At 41.1% G+C, this 25,297-nt stretch overlaps 1 protein-coding gene across 1 annotated transcript in view; it reads right to left on the bottom strand.

Moving 5' to 3' along the window:
- LOC127569354 (slit homolog 3 protein-like) overlaps window positions 1-25,297 on the bottom strand; it is a 529,163-nt gene that overhangs the window by 154,938 nt on the left and 348,928 nt on the right. The window contains exons 10-11 of the mRNA XM_052013912.1: window positions 12,067-12,138; window positions 5,306-5,377 (exon numbers count right to left, since the gene is read on the bottom strand). Coding sequence (XP_051869872.1) covers window positions 5,306-5,377; window positions 12,067-12,138 — 144 coding nt within the window. The remainder of the gene's footprint in view (window positions 1-5,305; window positions 5,378-12,066; window positions 12,139-25,297) is intronic.

Raw genomic sequence — 25,297 nt, 5'->3', positions numbered from 1 at the left:
AAGGAGCAAGGATCATGATGTGCGATCAATCCCATGCTTGCTGGCTGCTCCGCTGGCAGTGTTCCAACTTCGCACTCCCTGCTCACTTCCATAATTTCTGCAGGAAGCCTTTGCTTCTCATGTTGTTCATTGACTGTAGGTATCAGCAGGGTGTCCAGAGTGAATGGCTAGTGTTACTTAAAATTACCTTGCATCTCTTAAAGGAGTAGCACACTGTGGCAGTTTGTGGAGCTGACATCATTCCAAATGCTGTGCTGCGGGAGAATCGGTGACAGTTGACCCAGGGAGAGTGTGTGCACCGAGATTTTTGGATGTCACATTGTAGGTCTTGGTGGAGGTGGAGTTGGAGGGATGTCCTATACTCACAGGGCGGTAGTACACATGTACGGGTGGGCGGAATGTGGTCACAGTCCTCCGACCACACTCTTAGAAAGAGTGGAAATAGAGTAACAAGGGATAGCGGAGAAGGTCATTGTCAAAGTTTAGCAGCAAGGAGCTGGATGAAGCGCAGGAAAAAATGTAATGATCACACATAAGTTCTCAAGGTCAGGGACTGCACCTTTGAATGCCATATTCTACGAATTACCCTAGTAATCTGCCAATTACACTAACAATATCATTTACAACTGACTTCCTTACCACACCTCCATATCACTCATGAAGTGACAATCTCTACCAATTAAGATTCACAGTTAATATTCATTTGCTTTCCTTTGGTCTCATTTCTTAACATTACCACAAGCCAGATAAATTGCACAACTGTCTCTGATAAAATTCTGTATTTTGGTAGGGCAAGGTAACACACAACAGGAAATAGCAGGAATGAACAGGAGGGAAACAGGTCAGCCTGCATGTTTTAACACCTTAGAAGCAAAAGCAATGGCTGTTACAAGAAGGGCCATTGCTGAGAACATGACCCATGGTGGAATTAAAGCCATTGAAAGTCAGGGTATCCACTAAATCCTTGTCTTTCCATCATACCTGTCCCTCATCCCTCAGTACACTCTGATTTACAAGATGCAGGTGGTGTCTCCACCATAACTCAACTTCGCTCTTTTGTTTTACTCTTGAATTGTCTCAAAGTTCAGGCTGTGAAAGAAAGAGCAAAAAAAAAATGATGAAAGGGCCTCACCCAGTCATCAGCTCAGATATTGACAGTGTGTGTATCTTAGAAGATATGATAGTGGCAGGATTGCAAGTGGTGAGACATTGGGTGATTAAGACAAGGCTGAAGACTATACAAGTGGCAGCTCATTGGGAGGAGAGATTGCAAACTAGCACTGCTACAGAAGAATCGGATGAGCTGTTCCATGGGTCAATCTATAGAAGGAGAATGATGTAGATTGCCATCCACACACTTGGTGATCTGAAAGCCTGAAAGAAAGCCTAGGACCCCTGTATAGAAGCATGGGTCTGAGGAGGAAACAATATGAGGTTGGACTTAGAATGAAGTTTGGAGCCGACACCCTTCACATAAAACAGGTACCTAACAGACATCAACAAATAGTTTGAACCTTGATGAAGTGCCTGGTTTCTCAGTTTCCATTCCAGTCAATGCTCTGTCTCAAAATAACACATCAATAGGCACCATGGAAACTCACGTTAGATCTGGACACCGGCATTTAAAAGGGCTTTTGTGATGTCAAAGCACTCCAATAACCTGTTATCCAACAGGTTATTGTCAACATGTGCTTCAGGGAAGTGGAGTGGCTCTGTAGGTGAACCAATAGCTCTCTTTCTCAAATTAAGAAGTTTGTGCTCCCATCCTTTCCTCTTGGCTGTCAATTAGTCAAGTTGCTGTGCCACTCTTGGGCCAAGAGTTGGTTCAGTCTTCATCCAAGCCAAGAGATGGTTCATTCTTCAGCTGGGACAAGAGATGGTTCAGTCTTCAGCTGAGAAAAGTGATGGTTCAGTCTTCAACTGGGACAAGAGATTGTTCATCTGGGACAAGAGATGCTTCAGTCCTTAACCAGGCCAAGCTGGTTGAGACCAATTTCTAAGGCCACCTCCAGCCTTCTCCACTGAAAGCCACCAGCTTTCCACCAGCAATGCTGCAGCCAGTGGGAAGCACATCCTGAGACCTTTAAAGCAGGCAAACATATTGAAATGCATAAAGGTAAGTCATTTACAGTTGGTGAATAGGGAACTGGGTTATCAATTGCAGGTATTCACATCATTTATTCACATGGAGCACACGAAGGAAGGAAGTGGTATAGTTTCAGGCTCCCTTCCTCTTCCAACTCTTCTCCTGTCTTCTACTTACTCCTTTAATGATTGGATTACTGCTTGTAGCTCTTGCTCATTTTGTCACTCACAGTCAATGCCAAGGGAAAGCCCTGTTGGGTCACCCATGTCTGGTTATGACAGGTTTGTGTACAATCATTTGTCACCAATACAAGTACCTCAGCACTAATCAGATCATTCCCCGTCAAAATATTTTTTACAGATATGGAAAAGCACAAAAAATACATAGAATTGCAATAACTGCCATAACAAATAACCCAACCTTTTTTTGATTCATCCCTGTGGCTGGCAAGGCCAATTTTTATTTCTCACACTCCATTGTCCCTGAGAAGGCATTGGTGACCAGACTTCTTGAATGGCTGTAGTCTGTTTGGAGAAGACAGTCCAATGGAGATGTTGACTGGGAAGCTCCAGAATTTTGACCCAGTGGCAAAGAAAGATCAGCAATATATTTCTAAGTCAAGATGGTCTACAACAGAGCAGAATTTTCAGGTAATGGTCTTCCCAAACATTTACTGGACTTGACCTCCTAGGTGCTAGACTGCAGGTTTGTGAGCAGCTGTCAAGGAAACCTCGACAAGTCCATGCAGTACATTTTAGAAATGGTATATGCTGAGTTATGATACACGTGGTGATGGACAGAATGATGGTGTAAGTTGATGGTGGTGTGTCAATCAAATGGGCTACTTGGATGATGTTAATCTTTGTGAGTGTTACTTGAGTTTCATTCATCCAGACAAAAAAAAAGAAGAATATTGGGCACAGAGTTTGGCCCAGTGGGGCAGTTGGTAGAGCTGCAGGTTGGCAGGTAAATTGGCCAATGTAAATTGACCCTGGTGTGTAAGTGATGGGCAGAATCAGGAGGTGTTGGGGGAGAGGGTTGGTGGGAATGTGGGGAGAATAAAAATGGGTTAGGGTAGGATTGGTGCAGAAATGGATGCTTGATGGTCAGCACAGACTTGACGGGGCAAAGGGCATGTTTCTGAGCTGTATCCCTCTGTGACTAAAACTATACTCCTGACTTGTAGCTGATGGGAACACATTAGGACATCAGCAAGTGAGTCATGCATCACAGTTCTCTGGACTGCTCTTATGCCTGATGTATTAGTGTGGCTGGACTGGTTAAGTTTCTGTTTAACTATTGAACATCAAGGGGAACTTGTTAATTGCCTGAATGTAATCATGCTCTCTTTAAATAAGTATTGTGAGGGTGTGGTTTTCCATACCATTTAATATCATGCTCAGCTGTGCAGGCTGAAGATAGGATGTAGGGTGCGGCATTAATTGGTGACTCTATTTGCTAGTTACATCATGACCTGCCTGCTTTGCATGCTGTTGGCTGTCATAAGGCTTATGCATGCAAATCTCTCAGTAAAGAAATTTGGTGCTCTTGCCATTGGAAGAACATACCAGGTCACAGATGTTACTCAATTGGCCTTGTAGCATACAAAAAAGTAGTGCTACAGAAAACAACTTTGCCCCTTCTGTCTATATGTTCACACTCTATTAGCTAATTCATTGATTTAGAGACCAGGATCTTGTATTGATCTTGCATGCTAGTAGTTCTACTGCCTGTGGGTGGTCATATAGACTAAAACACAACTGGATATTTTGGGCACCCATGGCATCCTTCAAGAAATTCTGTTCTGGGCTTCCACACACATGGAAAACATAAGCACAGATATTGCCAGGTGTGTGCAAGAGCATCACTTGATGTCCAATGCACAACTGGCTACATTTATAGAAGTTTTTTCCATGCATGAGTTGCTTACCAATGGTGTGGCTATGGACACAGAAGCAGGTGAATGAAGGTTTGTTCCAGAAGTACTTAAAGGAGTATTCCTTGCCTGAGCAGAGGTCATAGAGTCATACAGCACGGCAACAGGTTCTTGAATTTCCGGTGTAGCAATGCCTTCAATCAAGCTGGTTGCTTCCAAGGTCATCATTCTTATGTTAACTGAATCAACTGTTTTAGCTGAAGTGCTCTATGACCACTATGGTTCCTGACCTGGGTGCTCATCATCAACAGGTCAATGTCTTTTTGGATGTTGGAAGTATATAGTGACAGGCCCCCATAACACACTTCCCTCTGCCCTGCCAGTCTAAGGGAAATTTGCTCCAACTGCCTGTCCAAATGGAATGGCTATTTCCAGCACGGTAGGGTAGCACAGTGGCACAGCTGATAGTGTTGGTGTTCCAACAACCCAAGTTCGATCCTGACCTTCTGTACAGTCTCTACGGACCTTGTTTGTCCTCCCTGTGACTGCGTGGATTTCCCTGGGGTGTTCAATTTCCTCCCAAATCCTGAAGCTGTGCTGATAGGTTAGTTGATTACTGTAAATAGCCCCTATTGTTGGTAGGTGGTAGGATGAAGTTGATGAGCATATGACGGAGAATAAGCTATGGGACTATAAGAGGGGGAATGGGTCAGAGGGAGCTCTAAGAGACTCAGTGGACTAAATAGTGTCTTTATATGTTACTGGAGGATATGAGAATATGAGTTTGGGCAGTCAAGATCAGATTTTGTGTGAAACTTTGCTGCGAATGCCTACTTTATGTGCGATTAACCTTCAAGGGCCTGGAATTCACAATCCTATGACACCATACATGGTAGAATGTTACTTCTCCAAAGTGTTAAAGGGCAAAGAAATTCTAGCTAAAAGTAAGACAGGGAACTGGCTGGCTGGAATTACTCAGCCTGACAGCATGAAGGAACAAAATTAACACCAGAAGACATTAACTGTAGAATATCAATATCAGTTGTGTGTGTTATTTTAGCTCCTTCACAGTGTCAGGCTCAATAATTCTTCTAAACCAATGTAACTGCTTTAGTCATCAGAAATTTGTACACAATCACAATCTCTTTCAAAAAGTAGTCAGAGGGAACAGAAAAAAAAGAGCACAAAAGAATAGAAAAAACACAAAAGAATAGAGGGGAAGGGAGATTGGAATTATGGTCATTAACTGTACCTTTTAGGGTCAAATGATGAGATGATAAAGCATCTTGAACTTATTATACAGTCATACAATGAATAACCTCTTTATGAGTCTCCATACTTACAGTGAGGTCAGAGATCGCAGTCCTTGAAATGCATCAGCTGCAATTTCCGAGATCTGGTTCTTACTCAGGTCTCTGTTGGGAGAAATAAAATGTGGCATAAGTTTTATTCTTAAAAAATACTAGTTGCAGGAATGGCAGAAGTTGGTTACCCAGCAGTGAATGGAGTGAATTTGGTCGTTTTCCCTCACCCCACAGATTGTATTATTTTCTGCTCACAAAGTTATGGAAATACGAATTGATAACTGGGGTCATCAGAACATCTGGGGACATCAAATTAAAGGGTCTGTCTTCTTAACTAATTACATTTAAGTGTAGATTGATGGAACAGGTGGTTGGTGCAGGAAGAGCTTATCACAAGTAAGACAAACAAACAAATGCAGTGCACACACATGAACACCACGAGAGGATCAGTCTTAATTACCATGTCACCTCAAGGCAAAATAAAGATGTGTAGTATTGCTTATATTACTCAATCAGTAATCTAGCTGAGGTAACTTCAAATCCCAACATAGCACTTTTGGAATTTAAGTTGTTTAGTATTAAATATCACATTTTCCTGTGGGATTTGTGTAAATGCATGGTTGACGATTGGCACGGACTCGGTGATCCAAGTGGTCTGTTTCTGTGCTGTATGACTCTATCACTCCACTGATTTCAATGAGGATCATGCGGCGACAGAGAAGAAAGCAAAGGAGAAGGAACATTACTTTCTTTATAATTATTTAAATTTCATTTATTTTCAGAAATTTCTTATAAATGTATTTTAGGAAATTATGTATTTTGAACTATATTTCTTAAAAATTATTAATTTCATTTAGTTTGTAAATGTCTCTGAATCTGAGGCATTCAGAGATATTAAGTCATTGGAGACATGGAAACAGGCCCCTTGGTCCACTCAGTCCATGCCGACCATCAAACACCATTTACACTAGTCCTATTTTATTCTTCTACATTCCCATCAACTTCCCAGATTCTACCACTCACCTATACACCAGGGGCAACTTATAGTGGTCAACTAATCCACCAACCCACATCCTTGGCATATGGGTAGGACCCAGAGGACCCAGGGAAAACTCACTTGGTCACAAGGACCATGCACAAATTCCATTTATTCAGCACCAGACAGCAGGCTTGAACCCAAGATTGCTGGAGCTATGAGACAACAACTCTACTAGCTGCACTACTATACCGCCCAATGACATTGTAGACCCTATGCTCCACAGGTTACGGCAGGGTCCCATTCCTCTGTTCTGTTCGTAACCCGAACAGTTTGCAAGTCAAAAATTCAGCCGCGAACTGAGTTCCCAGGTGGCAGAAGATGCCTGCAGCCCCACAGGCTGCCGGCAACTTCATCCTGCCAGTCTCCCAAACACTTTTTTGTATATACAGACTGTACATAAGTCGGGCATTTGTAACCAGGTAAGGACCTGTATTATAAATGCTGGAGAATCTGAACATGTTTGAGCTCTGGCAGTGGACTCCATGGGAGGCCAACTACAATGTGCCCTGAGAGATACACCACCCAGTATTGTTTTCAGCAGGTGAGGAAAATATGGCAAGCAACACAGGTGATGTAAAGTTTCATTTACATTGTGTGGTGTTGATAGGTAATCAACAATCTAAGTTTAGAGGGCACTATATCAGCAAGCCAGTTTATTGCCAGAAACGCAAAGGCAAAATTTGCACTCAAGGTAAAATCCATTCCAGATGTGCACATGATGTGTGCAGCTGGCCTGAGTATTGTTGGGTTTCTTCTTTCGTTACACCACCATCTCTGCTTTGATGCTGGCCATGACCAAAATAAAAGCACCAGGCTTTCTCTGGCTCAGAACATTAGTGAGCTCTGAACCTGAAAGTAGTCAAATGCAATGGATGTATTTCTATTGGGAGCAAGATGCCAGCTGTTTAGATTAATTGCACCAAAGACTCTAATTATTATTATTGCAATTTTATCAGATATGTTAAGAAGACACTTAATTAAGAAATTACTCCTCGAGACTGAAAGATCTGATCATAACTGGCTGGTGAAACCAGGGGAGGCTATCATAGAAAAAACACAGGCAGAATAAATTCAAAAATCTGCAGTTCCAACATCACTATTTCTTTTGGGTGTCCCACACTTCTTTTCAAATCTGTTTATTGATTTTCTGAATGAAATAGTGAAAATATATGATGTCATTACTGATTGTGTGATCAGTTTCAATTATTGGAAAAGGTTTGAACCCAGCGTAGAATGTTGTACTCTCAAAGCAATAGTTAAAGACTCGTCAAGTTCATCAATCTAGTCCATTTATTTAGTATCTGGATGTCTTAGGAGAAAATGTGGTCTTGCAGGTTTGCTGTGCAGACATTACTGTGGAAATTACTTGTACGAAATTCCTCAGGTTTCCTGGAGTTGCTCACCATTCTAAAATAATAGTTGATACCTCAGTTAATATTGAGGAATCATATAAGTGTGTTCATTATTAAAAATCTAATTAAGGTAAAAAGTAAATAGGACCGTTCAATGTGAATATCAGTTCAAGTATATTGTGGTTAAAACAATATTCACACTTCACTGCTGATGAAGAACCATAATAATGGCTGGGGCAGTTGAAGGCAAATACATTGGCGTAGAGTTTCTACAGTTGCGAAGTACCCTTGCGGATATTTAATAATAATGTGCCAACATCTGAAACACTTGGCTTATCATCAGTGCCATTTTATTAAAGTTCCAACTTCCCCATGCACAAATTTCTCTTCTTCCAGTAATCTATCTCTCCTACTCCGACTAATTATTCAGTCTTTGGTTTGGTTCCTTAGTTAGCCACTGCTGTGCCGAGGTAACTATTTTTCTGTATGTACAGTGGTTGATCATCTTCTCCTGAGTGTTGTGTGTCTTGGTTGGAGAATAATAGCAGCGGGCTTTTATGACTCTGGATGCTATCTCACTTCCACCACCCTGATTTCTTAAGCAGGATGTGAAGCACAGAGCAAGATTATTCCTGTGATCCCAGTGAGTGGAAGCTGGGGATACAAGGGACAGCAGATGCTGGAATCTGGAACAAAAAACAAAATGCTGGAGAAACTCAGCAGGTCAAACAGCATCTATGGAGGTAAAGGGATGGTCGATGCTTCAGGTTGAGACCCTGCATTAGTTCCTCTAGCATTTTGATTTTTGCATGAGTGGAAGCTGGGGTTATCCTTTAGATTTGGAAAGGAGCATTGGGCTCTGACCTCTTTTATGTGTCTTCCATTCTTTAATTCGGAAGGCACACATGGAAGGCTTAGAGACTATGGTTGCTACTTCTGTTGACAGGAAAAAATGGCTAAAGAAATAGATTGGAAAATAGAAAAAGGCATTTGGAAGAGGAAAGTCAGATGAAACCAGGACCAAAAAGAAGTGAATGAATGAGAACAGGCAGATGAAGAAACAGAGAGAAAAAGACATAGGTGAACAGGTTGGCAGGAGAGATCGCTAGAGAATGAGAAGAACAGACATAGATAGGAACTTAACCAATGTGGTGAGTTCTCACTTTAATCAAAGAATGTCCTATTAGACATTGCAGTATGGACTGGAACCAAACATAAAGAATCCTACCTTCAACTGACATCTCCACCTTTATAGGTTTCATTTGCAAGCCCGTTTGGTTAGCCAGTCACTAACAATACCCTGCAGACCTGTTTACCTGGGGTATCAGTTTATCAGGTCATAGATTCACAGAAGCATACAGCACAGAAACAGGCCCTTCAGCCCACCAATTCCAGATCAATCATCAAGCAGTCATTTCTACTAATCCCACTTTATCTGATTTGGGTTCTCAAATAATTTTCTCTATATGGCAGCTGCTTCATCATCAAACAGATCCCTTCTCTTTACCCATAAGGAAAGCAACCACTAGTTGTTCAAATGGTAGACATAGATTTGAACCCTCACAAAGTAGATAACAAGTATAAGAAAGGAATTCCTTGAATCTAGAATGTGCACAGATTGGAAGGCAGCAAATATAAGCTCACTATTTATAAAAGGAGGGAAAGAAAACAGGGAACTGCAGATCAATTAGCCTGACATCAGCAGTAGGAAAAAGTGCTGGAATCTCATATCAAGGATGTTGTGACAGGGCATTTAAAAAATAATAGGATTGGGTAGAATCAATATTGATTGTTGAAAGGGAGATCGTGTTTGACAAAACCTGTTGGAGTTTTATGAGATTATATCAGTGAATATATCAGTGGAAACTAGTGAAAGTGGTACGTTTAGACTTTCAAAAGTCCTTTGGTAAGGTGTCACACGAGATTATTGAACAAAGTTAGAGTGGACTCTATCGGGTGTAATATGGACTGGAACCAAACATAAAGAATCCTACCTCCAAGTGACATCTTCACCTTCATTGGTTTCATGGGTTGAGGGTTGATCAATGGGCAAAAAATAGAAAGCAGGAAAAAAAGTTATCTGGATTGGGAGGCTGAGACGGATGAGCTGTCACAGGGATTGGACCTGTTTCAGCTGTTCATAATCTTTACGAATGAATTAGACGAGAGGACCATGTGTAATTATCTAGATTTGTTGATGACATAAAGCTAGGTGCCAGTATGGTTATGAGGAGGATGCAGGGGGACAGAGATAGGATAAGTGAATAGACAGGGACATGGCAGATGAATATAATGGAAAAATATTAAGCCATTTACTTTGATAGAACAATACATAAAGCAGAGTATATTTTAAATAGTGAGAACTGAAAGGTACTAGTGTTCAAAGAGACCAGGGGGCCCTTATACGTGAATCACTGAAAGTTACCATGTAGGTACAGCAAGCATTAGGAAGGCAAACAGTATGCTGGGCTTCAGTGCAAGAACATCTGAGTAGAAGAATAAAGACTTCCTACTACAATCATATAGGATCCATACACAATATTCCAAGAGACTGCACCTGGGATGAAGTGGGGTGGGTTAGTCCTATGAGAAAAGATTAAGGAGTTTCGGACAATCTTAAATTTAGAAGAAAGAGAGGTGATTTCATTGAAATGAACAGTGTTTGCCAGGATATATGCAGGGATGATGTTTCCCCTGGCTAAGGTGTCTCGAACCAGGGGTCATGCTCTCAGAACTAGTGATCAGCCGTTCAGGACTGAGATGAGGAGAAATTCCTTCACCCAGAGTGCAGTGAATCTTGGAACTCTTGTATCCAAGAGATAGCTATGCAGGCTCAGTCACTGATTATATTCAGGACAGATCAATATATTTTTGGATATTATGGAAATCAAGGTATATGTGGTCAGTGCTAGAAAATAATGCTGAGGTAAAAGATCAGCCACGATCTTATTGATTGGTGGAACAGATACTTCTATTTCTTACGTTGTTACACATGTGACATGGAGAGGATCACAACTAATCAGGAATTTTAGATCTTCATGTTGATTCAATTCAGATGAAGATCCCCACTCTCTGAGGAATCTCCTTTCCTTAAAGACATATCGGTTTGATTCAACTTCTGACATGCTTGGTCTGTTTACTGCTGAACTCAGGAAAGGCTAAGATGGGGAAGCCACTAAGCAAAACCAAAAGGAATGAATTCCCTATGTCTCTGCGGTGATTTTTCCATCAATGCATGACTACAGCTCTGCCTTCAACACTATAATTCCAAGCAAACTCACCACTAAACTCCAAGACCTGGGACTCAACACCTCCCTCTGCAACTGGATCCTTGACTTTCTGACCAATAGACTGCAATCAGTGAGGATAGGCAGCAACACCTCCAGTACGATTATTCTCAACGCTGGTACCCCACAAGGCTGCGTCCTTAGCCCCCTACTCTACTCCCCATATACTCATGATTGCGTGGCCAGATTCTGCTCTAACTCCATCTGTAAGTTTGCAGATGATACCACCGTAGTGGGCCGTATCTCAAATAATGTTGAGTCAAAGTACAGGAAGGAGATAGAGAGCTTAGTGACATGGTATTATGACAACAACCTTTCCCTCAATGCCAGCAAAACAAAAGAGCTGATCATTGACTTCAGGAAGGGGGGGGGGCGCGGTGTACATGCACCTGTCTACATGAATGGTGCTGTGGTTGAGAGGGTTGAGAGCTTCAAGTTCCTAGAAGTGAACATCACCAATAGCCTGTCCTGGTCCAATCACGTAGATGCCACGGCCAAGAAAGCTCACCAGTGCCTCTACTTCCTCAGGAGGCTAAAGAAATCTGGCATGTCCCCTTTGACACTCACCAACTTTTATCGACGCACCATAGAAAGCATCCTATCTGGATGCATCATGGCTTGATATGGCAACTGTTCTGGACGCAGCCTAGCACATCACGGAAACCAGCCTCCCCCCCCATGCACTTCTTGCTGCCTCGGTAAAGCAGTCAGCATAATCAAAGACCCCTCCCACCCCGGACATTCTCCCTTCTCCCCTCTCCCATTAGGCAGAAGATACAAAATCCTGAAAGCATCAGGCTCAAGGACAGTTTCTAACCCACTGTTTTAAGACTATTGAACGGTTCCCTTATACGATAAGATAGACTCCTGACCTTACAATCTACCTCGTTATGACGTTGCACTTTATTGTCTACCTGCACTGCACTTCCTCTGTAGCCGTGACACTTTACTATGTATTCTATTATTGTTTTACCCTGTACTACCTCAATGCACTGTGTAATGAATTGATCTGTATGAATGGTATGCAAGACAAGTTTTTCACTGTACCTCGGTACGAGTGACAATAATAAACCAATACCAATACCCTGCAGCCCAGCTTTCAATAAGCCCTTGTTTACTCACATGCGCTTGAGCTTCTTATATTGAGTGAATGCTCCGGCTCCCACAGTCTTGATCAAATTTTGTTCCAGTCGTCTGCAGAATTAAAGAATAAATAGAATATATAACATATGAGCAACAGAATCCAAAACATGCTGATACTTCACCTGTAGTGTCTGAGGCAAAATTAATATCAACGAGTTGGGTAGGGCATGCAACGGGATCATAATAACATCATGGTGTGGTGGACATTGGTTCTGGGAAGGGAGGAGATCTCAAGGTGAAGGCAAACTAGATCTGAGAATAGCGTCTTCTCCCCACTATGCTGAACACTCCGTACCCTTTGCTCTGGGCACTCTGCTCCACCAGTGCAGACACAACCCATCATGCTGCTCTTGTCTGCTCTCCTCCATATTCTGTGTACTCTGCCAGCCATCCCACTGTGTGTATCATTTTATTTTACCGCTTCCGAATTGCGTGTCTGCAGAGATTTTGCAAATATAAAGCAGGTGTTGAAATGATCTATGGTCAGCTGCTAAGCACAGAAAATCAATTCTGAACCAACTGCAGATCTTGTGTTGTTCTCCAGTGCCTCTCTTCACATTCACACGCACACACCTTACGACAGACTGCAACCCAGGCCAGCCTGGGATTAAACATTATTTGTGCAGCATCCCTAGGCTCTGACAATGAACTCTGTGCTTACCAAGATGGCAGATGGCATCTTTGAGAAACTGTGCACCAGCAAATAAAACACATCTAATCTGTGCCACAATCCTGACCTTGATCGAGCAAATAAAATGATCTTACACTTGTCTCATGGAACACTTCATCACTAAGTGTTCCTTCTCTCAAAGGCCTAACTCTTCTTTTTCATTTTCCTTGCTGATTTAGCAGTGAAACAGGGGATTAATGCTCCTTATTCTCACCTTTCGCTCACTCTCTAAATTAGGTAGCTTTATGCTGCTATTATTCTGCTTGACATACTTTCCCCCCGTGGAAAGCAGTCTTACAGTGAGGAGGTTAAGTACACACATTAACACCCCTCTGGGATTCTGTCACATCAGCTGATGAAATACCCAGTGAGGGCCAGGAGAAAATCCTGAAATTAATGTTTGATGTTTGAGTTGTACACGTAATATAGAATCTTGTTTTTAATGTCAGTTAGTTGACAGAGGCCATTATTCTCCTTTGTGCATTTGCTTTAGTTAATCTGTAGATAAATTCGTGAGTGACACACATGTGTATTGATGAAAGCTGCAGCCGGAGAACATGTATGGGGTTACTGAATTCCTGTTGTAAGTACAAGGTTTGACTTTAGATAAAGTGCCATGAACAACAAGCACATAGTGTCTCCATTCTATGCAGAAGCGACTACCTGACTGGTGAGGCAGCACTAGGATGTTTCATACTATGTTGCTGCTCACATAGAAAACCATAGACTAATGTTAACTTCACCATGCCCACTCCCTCCCACCTGTTACTCCACAGTCTTGGGGGGTTTATAAATGCAAGGGACACAACCCTTGACCAATATAGGGGTTCAATCATGCTTTTACAACAGTGGGCCCTGAGCTTCTCATGCAGAAAGTAGGGCACTTTATTTTCATGTTTATATCAGGGCATTGCAGCAGATCACGTACATGGACCTTTGTGACAACCAAATGAATTGTAGATTTTTCTTATCTTTATATGCTTACTGAAAATGGCAATTTGTTAATGGAAAACTTTGGCTGTTGGGGGAGAACATTCATCAACATTAACAATTTAACAAATTATATCTCCAGGATGTCCACTTCATGAACATCTAACAGTGGACTTTGCATTGAATAGAACTACTGGCTGCCATCTACCAGGCATACCAGAGCTCCAGACAACCTGTTGGAGGAACTCAATGAGTTGAGTAGCATTTCACTCCGCTGTTCAACCCACTGAGTTCCTCCAGCAGATTGCCTGTTGCTCTAGATTCCAGCATCTGCAGTCTCTCGAGTCTCCATTCCAGAGTTCCACACAGTTTGGTTTTAGATGAGCTGTGTCAACAAAACCAGCAACAAAGCCCCATTAGAAACAGTTTGAGTAAAGCCTGTTAATTAAAAATCACTTAAGCCTGATGCTGGAGTTTTGTATTCAAGAAGATTTGAACTAAATTGGTGTGAGAGAAGCTGACTTAAATTGGTAACCAGCATTTACCTCAGTAAAGAGAGTGTTGTAGAGAAGGAGTGAATGGAAGAGGGCTGATTGGTCAGAAGCAATAAAAGACAAGGATCAGTTTCAAATAAATTAATCTAAGTAGAGTTCAGCAACTCGTGAAGGCTAAACTCTAACCTAATTCGGTCTTTGTGAACTGTCCAAAATTCATGTACAGTCTGTAAAGACCCTGCATGCTACAGAAGTTGAATCATCACAGATGTTATGGTGGAAGTAAAAGAACAAAATTATTGAACACAATATATTTTTACAGCTTAACAAATATACTACAAAGACAAAAGAAGTGTGCATATGATTTGGTCACACTTTTGAAACACATCTGACTGCTGTATATAAGTGAGACAATAACAGATTCACGAGCACCATTGTGATGGTCACTGAGCAACCACCAGTCATGCATGATATGGGCAAGCACTGTGGATGTTGGGGTGTAGCCCCTGGAATCCAGCAGGATTGTCTCACTGTGACTCCTTTTTGGATTCTTTTCAATTGTTTCATATGTTTCCATTGTGTCACAATTGCAGGGCTCCTTGTGAGAGGTTAACAATGCAGTGGGATGGACAGTCACCGGCAGCTCGCTAGCAGATGTGCTCAGTTGTCAGGAAGCGTTCTTCCTGAATTTAAAGCTACATTATATGCAAACATAATGGGAAACAACTGCCATCAATGTCACAGAACAAGGCAGCTCAATCCGTTTATAAATGCTTAATACCATAGGGAGCAGAATGATTCCTCCAACTTTCAGAAAGGATGGGATTTATTTTAGTATTATTAGCAAAATTAAGTAATTCTATCAAAGAGCACTTCGGGAAATGCAACATATTAACTAGATCAGCTACAACTGTAAACCATTTTCAACTGAGGCTCCAAATTCCTTTGTATTCCAAAGTCAGCTTGTGCACGAAGGACATTGTAAGAGAGCAGAAAAGATTCACTAGGATGAAGAAGGTGCAGAAGGGAGTCCACCAGGATGTTGTCTGGATTGGAGTGTACTAACAATAAGGTGAAGTTGGTCAAACTTCAATTGTTTTCTCTGGAGCATTGGAGGCTGAGGGATGACTTGATAGAAGCAGAAAAAATTATGAGAGGCATAGATAAGGTAGATAATCAGTCTTTTTCCCAGGATGGAAACATCAAATGCTGTTCTATGTTCTACATGTAAATCTAAGGGAGAATAAATCAGATTTTCAGTAATTTGCAAAGCATGGAAATACTAACATCTAGGAGACTCCAATCTACAAAATGTCAAACACAGAATTAAATTTGCTTGATCGGGCATGTTTTATAATCAGGGATCCTCTGGGGGCCTTGCTTATCCTGGGATACTGTGTCTTATTCAGTAACTAATCCTGGGAATGGGGATATATGGCCACCCTACAACAAACTGCTCAATGTGAAGTTTTGTCTGCAAGTCCTTGCTGAAATAATTTGAGATAGTGAGTTTCACGTTGTGCTGAATCCATTTGGAGAACATAAATTTGGCCTCAGTCACATTTAGTCTGATTGTAAACAGAAAAATAAACAATGATGGTTCCTGGACCAAAGCACTGGTTGGACACTATGTGCAAAGCCATTCCGTGTAACTGATTAAAAGGATCCAACAGTCATGATAGGCAGCAACATTTACTAATCGTCTATTGACCTGTTTCACCCCATATTCAAATGATGCTGTGGGAGCAGGGGTATAAATATTGACCAGTATACTAGTTGGAGAGTGTTGGCCGGGGGTGATAGACAACATGTATATTTTGCTTATTTCTTTTCTTTACTTTTTGGTGCTGAAACCTTTAACTTCATGGGTTAAAGATAAAGCTCTCTCTGGTATTACTGGCAATGCTGCTTTATGATCAGATAACAGTTGGCATCTTAAAGAAAGTCTGCACAATACCAACTTTAAACCCCTCACTCAATTTGGTAGAGTCTCAGGAAGTACAGCTGGCAAGAGCTAAACTAGTCCTTTGTTGGAGATGGCTTGACTTGGTTTAAAATAGATCAATGTAAATAGATTCACCAAATGAATTGTTGTAAATAAAACAGAACTAAAGCCATTAATGTTTGCAGCCTTCATTCAATGGCAGCTCCTTCAAACTCTGAATCAGAATTCAAGCTCCACACCAGAAGTATCTTCAAGAAGAACAGAATCCCTCTCACTCTCCTGGCTAACATTTAACCTTCAGCTAATATAATTTACACACATTGTCTGATCATTTCTCAATGCATCTTTGGCAACTTACTGATTGCAAATTGGCTGCTATGTTTCTCCTCATTGCACCAGTGACTTCAGTCCAAACATAATTGACTGAGGGTGAAAGCAACATGTGTGCAGGTTCTACCTTTTTTTGTTTCCTGCGCAGACTGTATTTTAAAGCAGAGTAATTGAAATATAGATGGATGCTACTCCCATCCCTCCATTTCCTCACATATTTTTTCTTTTCATTAGAAACAGTAGTTGAAATGCTTTGCCATTCATTAAGATTATGGTTCAACTTCTATTTCAACTCTAACTCTACACTATTGTCATTGTTTATCTTACTATCCAAGAACCTAGCCATCCCTCCATTGAAGACACTCAATGCTTGAAAACCCAGAGCCCTCCAGAACAGTGAATTATAAGGATCCTCAAATGTTAAGTGCAGATGCTTCTCCAACTCAGTTTTAAATTGCTGATTCCTTATTCTGAAACTATGAATCTTAGCTTCAACAGAAACATTCTCCCAGCATTTATAAGACCATAAGATCACCAGATATAGGGGCAGGATTAGGTCATTCGGGCCATCGAGTCTGCTCCACCATTCAATCATGGCTGATTTCTTCTTAACTATATTCTCCCCCCTTCTCCCCATAACCCTTAACCCCCTTACCAATCAAGAACCTATCAATATTTGCCTTAAATACACCCAGTGATTTGGTCTCCACAGCCCTCCATAGCAATAAGTTTCAAAGATTCACCACCATCTGGCTGCAAAACTCCTCATCTCAGTTATAAAGGGACATCCCTTTACTCTGAGGTAGTGCCATCGGATCCTGGACCCTCCTACTTATGGAAATATCTTCTCCACATCCACTCTATCCAGGCCTTTCAGTATCCCGTAGGCTTCTGTGAGATCCACCCCCCCCCCCCCCCCATCCTTCTGAACTCCATCGAGTACAGGCCCAGAGACATCAAACACTTCTAATACTTTCAAGTCCCTGGAGAATATAATACTTCAAGGAGATGACCTTTTATTCTCCCACTCTGTAAGGAGTTTAAGCCCAGTATATTCCATCTCTCCTACTAGGAAAGTGCCCCTGCTCCAGGACAATCTGGTGAATGTATGCTGTAATCTCTCCAAAGAAGTCTGTCTTTTTTGTCAATAAAAATAGTAGTTTCAGCAAGGGCCCATACAGTTAGTGTAAGATTTCTTAATTCTGACACTCCAATTCCTTTGAAATAAAGGCTTACAATACCATATGTCATCCTAATTGTCCACAGTATGAAATCTTTGTGATTTAGGTATAAGGTCTCTGAATATGAAAATCTTTCAGTGCTTTGCTATTAAAAATACAATCTGTTCTTCTATTTTTCAAAACAAAGTCAGTAACTTCACCTTTCTTCATCACCGCATACTTTTCTCCCTATCCTGTCCCCTCACCAGATTTGTCAGTAAAATGGAATGTATTAGACTCTACATATTCATCTAGTTTATTAATAGTTCATAAATATCTGTGGGCCCTGTACTGATCAATTTGGCACCTCAATAGTCTACCATCTTAAAAAAGACCCATTTATTCCTACTTTTACATTTATCCATTTCCAATTCTCTGTCTATACTAATATATCACACATTCCTCTATCATATCAACCCAATAACCATGTTTTATACAATTTTTTTAAAAATCTAAAATACATGTGTTCCTGTTTAATAACTTCAAAAACCTCAAATAGATTTGTCAAACTCAATTTTCTTTCCACAAATCTATTCTGACTCTACCCATTCATATTATGGTTTTTTACATGACCTGCATTGTCCCTCATAATAGATTCAAATATTTCCCCCATCTCTGATGGCAGGCTAATTGGCTGAAGTTTCCTGTTTCCAATAGTGACCTTACATTTGCTACTTTCTTAACAGCAGCAGTCATTCTAAAATCAAAAATACTGTTTCTGCAGCAATATATGTTGAAACCCAGGAATGTGAGCTGCCAGGTTCATTTGAATTATCATCTTTTAGTTCCATTAATCTGTCCAGTACTAACTCACAACAAATTAGTATTTTCTCTAAAATTCCTCCTTCTCACCAGACTCATGATTATCCATGTTTCTGGATTGTTATCAGTAGCTTTACCGAGTATTTACTCGGTTCTGCCGTTACACCATTATAATTTCTCCCGTCTCTTCCTATGAGCAACCTATAATAACTACTGCCAATAACTACAGCCAATTCTTCCTTTTTAAACATAGATAGAAATGCTTACAAACTATTTTTGCCTCTCTTCCTACTTTCTGTTCACATTATATTTTTTCTCTCTTTAGCAATTTCTCAGCCATCTTTTCATCAATTACAAATCTACTTCAGTTCTTAGCCTTAGCATCAGAGAACATGGAAACAGACCCTATAACCCACCAAGTCTACATCTACCATCAAGTCCCCATTTACATTCATCCCATTCTCCCCATAGTCCCATCAACTCTCTCCAGATTTCACCACATGTTAGAGGCAAATTACTGTGGCCAATTAAGCTACCAACTGACCAATTCATTGGTTTCCTACTTTTTAAAAAATCATTACAAGACTTTCCAGTAATCTAAGAAAATGACCAAACAGAGATGGATTTCACCGGTTGACTGGACACTGTCCTGGATTCCAACTGGCTGGTATTTACCAGGACCAAAACCAGATCCAGAGGCAGTCAAGCTACTTCTCTGTAAATGGGAGGCATTTGTTGAGGTGCAATGTAGCAACCAGTCTAAAGACAGAATTGCTGAGGCACCGGTTAAGGAACACCCTGAAAGCATTTGATAGGAGGGAAAGCTGGTGATAGAGCTTTGTCTGTCTCAGCTGGGAGGCTTTTATTGATTTGGATATGAAGAGGCATTTAAAAACTATCAATAACTTTTTGAATAATTAGAAAAATAAAAACTATTTTAAAATAGTTAAAATATATTAAATAGCACTTTATCGAAACATTAATTCATAATCTCAAAAATAGCATAAATAACTTATTTTTTTCCAGTAATTTCCAGCCCAGAAACAAGGCATGGCTGGAACAGGATGCTGCAGATCCCAGCACAGACAGGCTCCACCTTTAGACTCCATGTGGAGTCCATCAGTAGAGTGGAATGACAGATGTGCCGTTACCTGTGAATCAGCACATGCTAGGCTTAAATCGGGGAATGTGAAACCATCTACTCATGACTAATCTGAGTCTGGAGACTATTATATTGATCCTTAAAGTGCAGAACCTCAAAGGTAATAATTGTTGTCTTACCTGTGTGCAAACTGGCTTGAGGGTGAATGGGTTCGAAGGCTAATTACTGAGATAGTGGTAGTTGGATTCCCTCCCACTCCAAGCTCTCCCTCATTAGAACATGCCTTGTACTGGATGCCTCAAAATCCTTGGCACTCCTGTCAGAGCTGTGGAGAAGTGCCACGGAATGTGGTGGTGCTAATAGGCAGCACTATCATGGTTCCTTCAGCTCCAGTTTCCCTTATCACTACCACATTCCTTTTCAATTCTCCCAGTCGCATGGGCTCCTGTATTACAATTCCAGTATTTTAATCTTCATGTACCATTTGAGATGGGGCAAGGTTCATGTTCCACCCCACTGCACTCAGTGCCTCATTACCCACCTGAATGGTATTTGCTTCTTTTTTTTTAACATTACAAACCTTTCCATTAATCTAAGACTACGACCAAACAGAGCTGGATGTTGCCTGTTGCCTGGGTCTGAAAGTCACATCTCTCCATCAGAAGCAGGAGATGCCATGGTATTATTCACTCAATGAGCAGGGGCAGTCCTCTGAGACTAATAGTGAGTGCTCCTCCACCAAAATCACTGTAAACGTCTTTATCGGAGCTTAGTTTGCACAAAGTGGCTGCGGCAATTTCCCTCATTACAACTGTAACTAAACTCCAAACAGATTGTGTAAACTGTAAGTGGTTCTGCAGCTTTTAGTGCTTGTGAAAGGCACTGTATATAAGTGCCTGTTTTATTGTTGCAATTGCTTTCCCACAGGCCCAACATTTTACAAAAGACATTCTGCCCTGCTGATATCAGAGCATAGCCTATTTAAAGCTGGAGCCTTGGTTCCTGGGTGGGATTGGTGTGTGTGTGTGTGTGTGTGTGTGTGTGTGTGTGTGTGTGTGTGTGTGTGTGTGTGTGTGTGTGTGTGTGTGTGTGGAGGGGGGAGGGGTGGGAGGGGTGGGAAGGTGTGGAGTGGATTAAAGCTGTAGGCAGGTGGATTGGTGCAAGGCATCAACAAGTGTGTTTTATGGATGATTTTAAACAGCCTGCTTAGTTTGTTCAGATAGGCAAGATTAAAGTCAACCTTTTGTTGTGCTCCCTCGTCTTTTTACAAGAATAGCTTTCTCCCATACAAGTTTGCATCTCTGCTACTTAGATGAGGGACAACCTGTTCCCAGACTTCAGAAAAATCCTCCTTCGGCTGACAATGAGGTAGCAGTGTGGCAACCTTTCTGTCTAGGAAGACATCACAACAGGGTTCTTGAGCAAGTCCTTGACTGAGGGGAATGGTGAGGTTGGGTCTCCAAGCGGTGGCTGTTTTGGGATCATGGATTGATCATGGATTGATACTGTGCCTGTTCCTTTACTCTCACACTCTCTGGCAGGTTTATACTCCAAAAAAATGTCACGTATGGAACACATGTTTATAATAAGTAGAGACTACTTTCAATATTGAAAGGAATGTTAATGCTTCAAAGATATTATGCTTTGTCAGAAATGAATTCAAGATCAATGTGATTATATTACTGCTAAGGGAGCAAAACAAAGAAGTTAAAATCCTGATTGTTTAATAATTCTTGGTTAAGACCTACATTGAACTGATCTTCAGAAATTAAAACACAACCATTTCGGTCCCATTTCTTTTTGAACTGTTTTCTCAACATCAGTTTGAAATTAAATGGCACAGAGTTCTCCCCACATCTCTTAATAAAAGTGCTTCCTTTATCCTGTGTTTTTCCTGTCTCATTCAATCAATGCAGCCTTGAACCAATTCTGACAGTTTATGTAATTTAATTACTAAAACTGGGTTGGAGCGGGAAATAGAAGTCAAGGAGATGGAGCCAGATGAAGACTGCATCCAACTTCAAATCGAGATAAAACTGTGGTTTTACCCAGTGTAAAGCCATTCAAAATTGGTTCCTTCTCTAGTAGGAAAAGGTACATTGCTGACTGCAGAGAAATATTGAAGACTGACTCATTTTATAAATGTGCAACTAACAGCAATAAATTATATATCATTTACCTTTTACAATAAATCTTAAGGTGAAAGGGAGAGAGACAGCAACAAAAGGATACAGGAAAATAGGAAGAGTAGGCCATTTGGCCCCTCAAGCCTGCCCCGCCATTCAGTGTGATCATGGACAATCTGCTTCAGGCCTCATCTCCTCTTCCATGTCAGTTCTACATGGCCCTTGATTCCCTGATCTTTCAAAAAATGATCTCCCTTGTCTATCTCTATCCATCTACCTGGCACACCAATTAGTTTCTCTGTTTCCTAGCTTTCTGCTTTTGTTTGATGAGTCCAACTATTCTCTGGTACCTTGGCCAAATACACACGTATATGCAAGAATGTTGAGTGTCAGCTTTCTACTCCATCAGGATACTACAGCGAATTGTATTTTTTGCATGTGAGCTAGTTCCCAGTAGAAGTCACAGGACAGTGACTTGGAATAGGAACCTTGTCTATCTTTCTTCCTCCTTGGCTCAGGGATCCTAGGCTAGCCTTCAACACAGCAGCTTTTAATAGGAGACAGTTTCTAAAGTCACCTACTTTGCTTATCTGTAAGTCATTTAGGCATCCTCACATTAATTACAATCTATCTTATTTTCCATTGTGGCATTTTCAATTCTAAGTTACATCTACAAAAACTCAATTTAGAGCTCTATGGTTTCCTGAAATTTTATTCAAGTCCAGAAATGAAATTTGGACAGATCATAAACCTCTAGTCTAATGACCAGTAAAGTTTTCACTGGGAATTCCTCCAAAGATGGGCATAACCACAAAACCACAGCAAGGGCATGGATACATGGACAGCCAAAGCCAGACAGACTTCGACTGTGGCTAGCAAGGGATTGCATTGTAACAAACTCCAATGCTTCATTACGTGTGCCATGATCATACACAAGTGGGTAAATTTTCAGAACATATTACACTTAGTAATGTGAGGTCATTGGTTTAATGGGCAGGAAAATCATCCATCAAAGGATCTCAGATTCATCATTTTTGGTAGCTGTGTTAACTTGGCTGAAGTCTTTGTTGATAAATTAATGGGTATAAAACGATATACTGTGCCACTGAGATCTACAAACCTGCTCACTTCAGCTGTAAAGTCAATTATAACTTTGTTAGTTGTGGCTTAGACTTCCTGATTCTGACCAATCAGGGTGCTCCTTTTGTAAATCATGTGACTACCTGATCAGGAGAGGTGTGGACAATCCCATTCTGAAAAGCCCAGCCTCTCCCTGCCCAGATTGACACCATTTTTTTTAATCAGATTTTTATCTCACAAGGATGACAACGCATCACCCAAAAGCAAAATATTGCAGGTGCTGGAAAGGCCAGGTGGCATCTGTGAAGAAAGAAACAGAGATACTGGTTCAGATTGATAACTCTTCATCAGAACTGATGAAATACCTGAAACATTGGCTCTTTTTCTTCCTACACAGATGCTGCCTGGCCTACTGAACATTTCCAAAACATTCTGAAAACCCATCAACATGTTTAAAGGCCTCCAATCCAAGTAGAGATATGAATAACTTTTATTTTCCTGTCATAGATACCATACTCTTTCATTGTAAACATAAATTAAGTCCCATATACCATTCCTCATCCAGTTCCAGACACACTCTCCCATGAACTATTTTCCTAAATGCAGAATTTTTTGAAGAAATAACATTGTGCTGTTCCTTCACTAATTAGCACTAACTGTGTGAGGAACTTCAGACACAAATGCATGTGTGCTTTTAAGATATGGGGGAATTTCTCACATTCTCATGACAAAGAAGGAGGCCATTTGGCTCATCAAGTCTATGCCACTTCTCAGAACAATTTTATCAGTCCCTTAATTCCCTGTAACCTGTTCTCTCTCATATGCCTATCAATTCTCTGCCGATTTTCCTGACTCATATCTACACTAGCAGCAATTTACAGCAGCCAATTAGACTACCAGAAAGTCTTTGGAATGTGGGAGGAAAACAACACCCTCAGGGGAAATCCATACAGTTCACAGAGAGAATGTGCATTTTCCACACGGACAGAACCGGAGGACAGGATTGAACACAGGTCACTGGAGTTGTGTAGCAGCAGATTTACCTGCTGCGCTACTATGCCATCCTTATTTTATAATGCCAGTTCCGCAAACTATCCATCAAAACCCTCTGTTGTTAGTTAACATAGTTCTGGACTCATTAGAAAAATATTGTGAGGGCAGATAACTCCTGAAAGCTGGTTCAACTAAGCAATGTACTTGTTGGCTTAGCTTTTCTCCCAGTGCCTAAAGGGTGCGTTCTGCATCTATAAACCTTGGGTCTCGCTGGATACTAATCACATGTATGTTTTTGTTTCTCACAGTCAGGAAGGGAAGAACTTACTCAGTGCTTTGTCTAACCTCACACTAGGTTGGTCTACACCCAGCACCGGAGTCCTCTTCAACTTACAGATCCCTCATTTAAAATCCTCCTTCGTCCATTCAAGCTGCAAAATTTCCACCCTAATCATTTCCATTTCTTTTCCCCCTCTAAGATGCTCTTTAAAATCTACCTCTTTGACCAAACCTTTGGTCATCTGCTTTACCATCTCCTCATGAGGCTATTTGTCAAAGTTGTCTGATAGTTGCTCATGTTGGGATACTTTGGTATATTAAAGGGGCTGTCTAAATCCAGGTTACAGCTGCTGTTATGATGTGTTTTTATTTTATTCTGTTGCTCAGTGGGCAGTGGGCAGGAATGCCATCTGGAACTATTGAGTCTCTTCCCTGCAGCTCGCCCATTCCCAGATGCAGCTATGCATGAGCAGGAGGTCTGAGAAAATCTGGCTACAAGATTTAATGGGCACTGACCACATTTGCATTTTAAGAACTCCATGATGTGGTTCCCTAAAATGAGGCAGTCTTGCTTTGCGGTTTGGAGGCCTCTTGTTTTGAACTCACTCAGTTCCTTTAATAAAGTGAAGTTTTAGAAGATGGTAGGGCTTTGTTGATACGTCACTGGCTGATTTGTTCCCCATTTTGCACGCAAGGCTCCATATCTCCTTATTTAGTCACTCAAGCTGATGTTGCGAATTTGGAACTCTCTCCCTGACAGCGTTGTGGGCATACCCACACCTCAGGGACTGCAGTGGTCCAAGAAGGCATCTTGCCAAGGGCAACTTATGGATGGGCAATTAAATGCTGATTCAGACTGTGAAGTCCACGTCACTTAAAAAAAAGACAGTGAAGCACTAATTTCACAATCAGACTGCAAAGTTCAAAGAACAATAAAATAGTTTGGTTCAGTTTGGCTCAATGATTCGACTGAGGGATCAAATATCACATTTCCAAGTTGCTGACATTACTAAACTAGGTATGGGAAAGGATGTAAAGAAGCTTAAAGGGGATATGGACAAATTGAGTGACAGGGAGAGAACATGCAAATGGAATATAATGTGGAAAAATGTGAAGTTGTCCACTTTGGTGCAGAAAACAGAAAAGTAGAGTATTTGTTAAATGGTGAGAGGTTGGGTAGTGTGGATGTTTGAAGGGTCTTGGATATCCTAGTACACAAGTCGCTGAAGGTCAATATGCATGTGCAGCGAGCAATTAAGATGACAAATGCTGACTTAAG

Source organism: Pristis pectinata, chromosome 4 (genome assembly GCF_009764475.1).
Source record: "Pristis pectinata isolate sPriPec2 chromosome 4, sPriPec2.1.pri, whole genome shotgun sequence".
Classification (NCBI taxonomy): Eukaryota; Metazoa; Chordata; class Chondrichthyes; order Rhinopristiformes; family Pristidae; genus Pristis; species Pristis pectinata.
The sequence above is the reverse complement of the archived record's forward strand: the minus strand, read 5'-3'. Positions and strand labels throughout refer to the sequence as shown.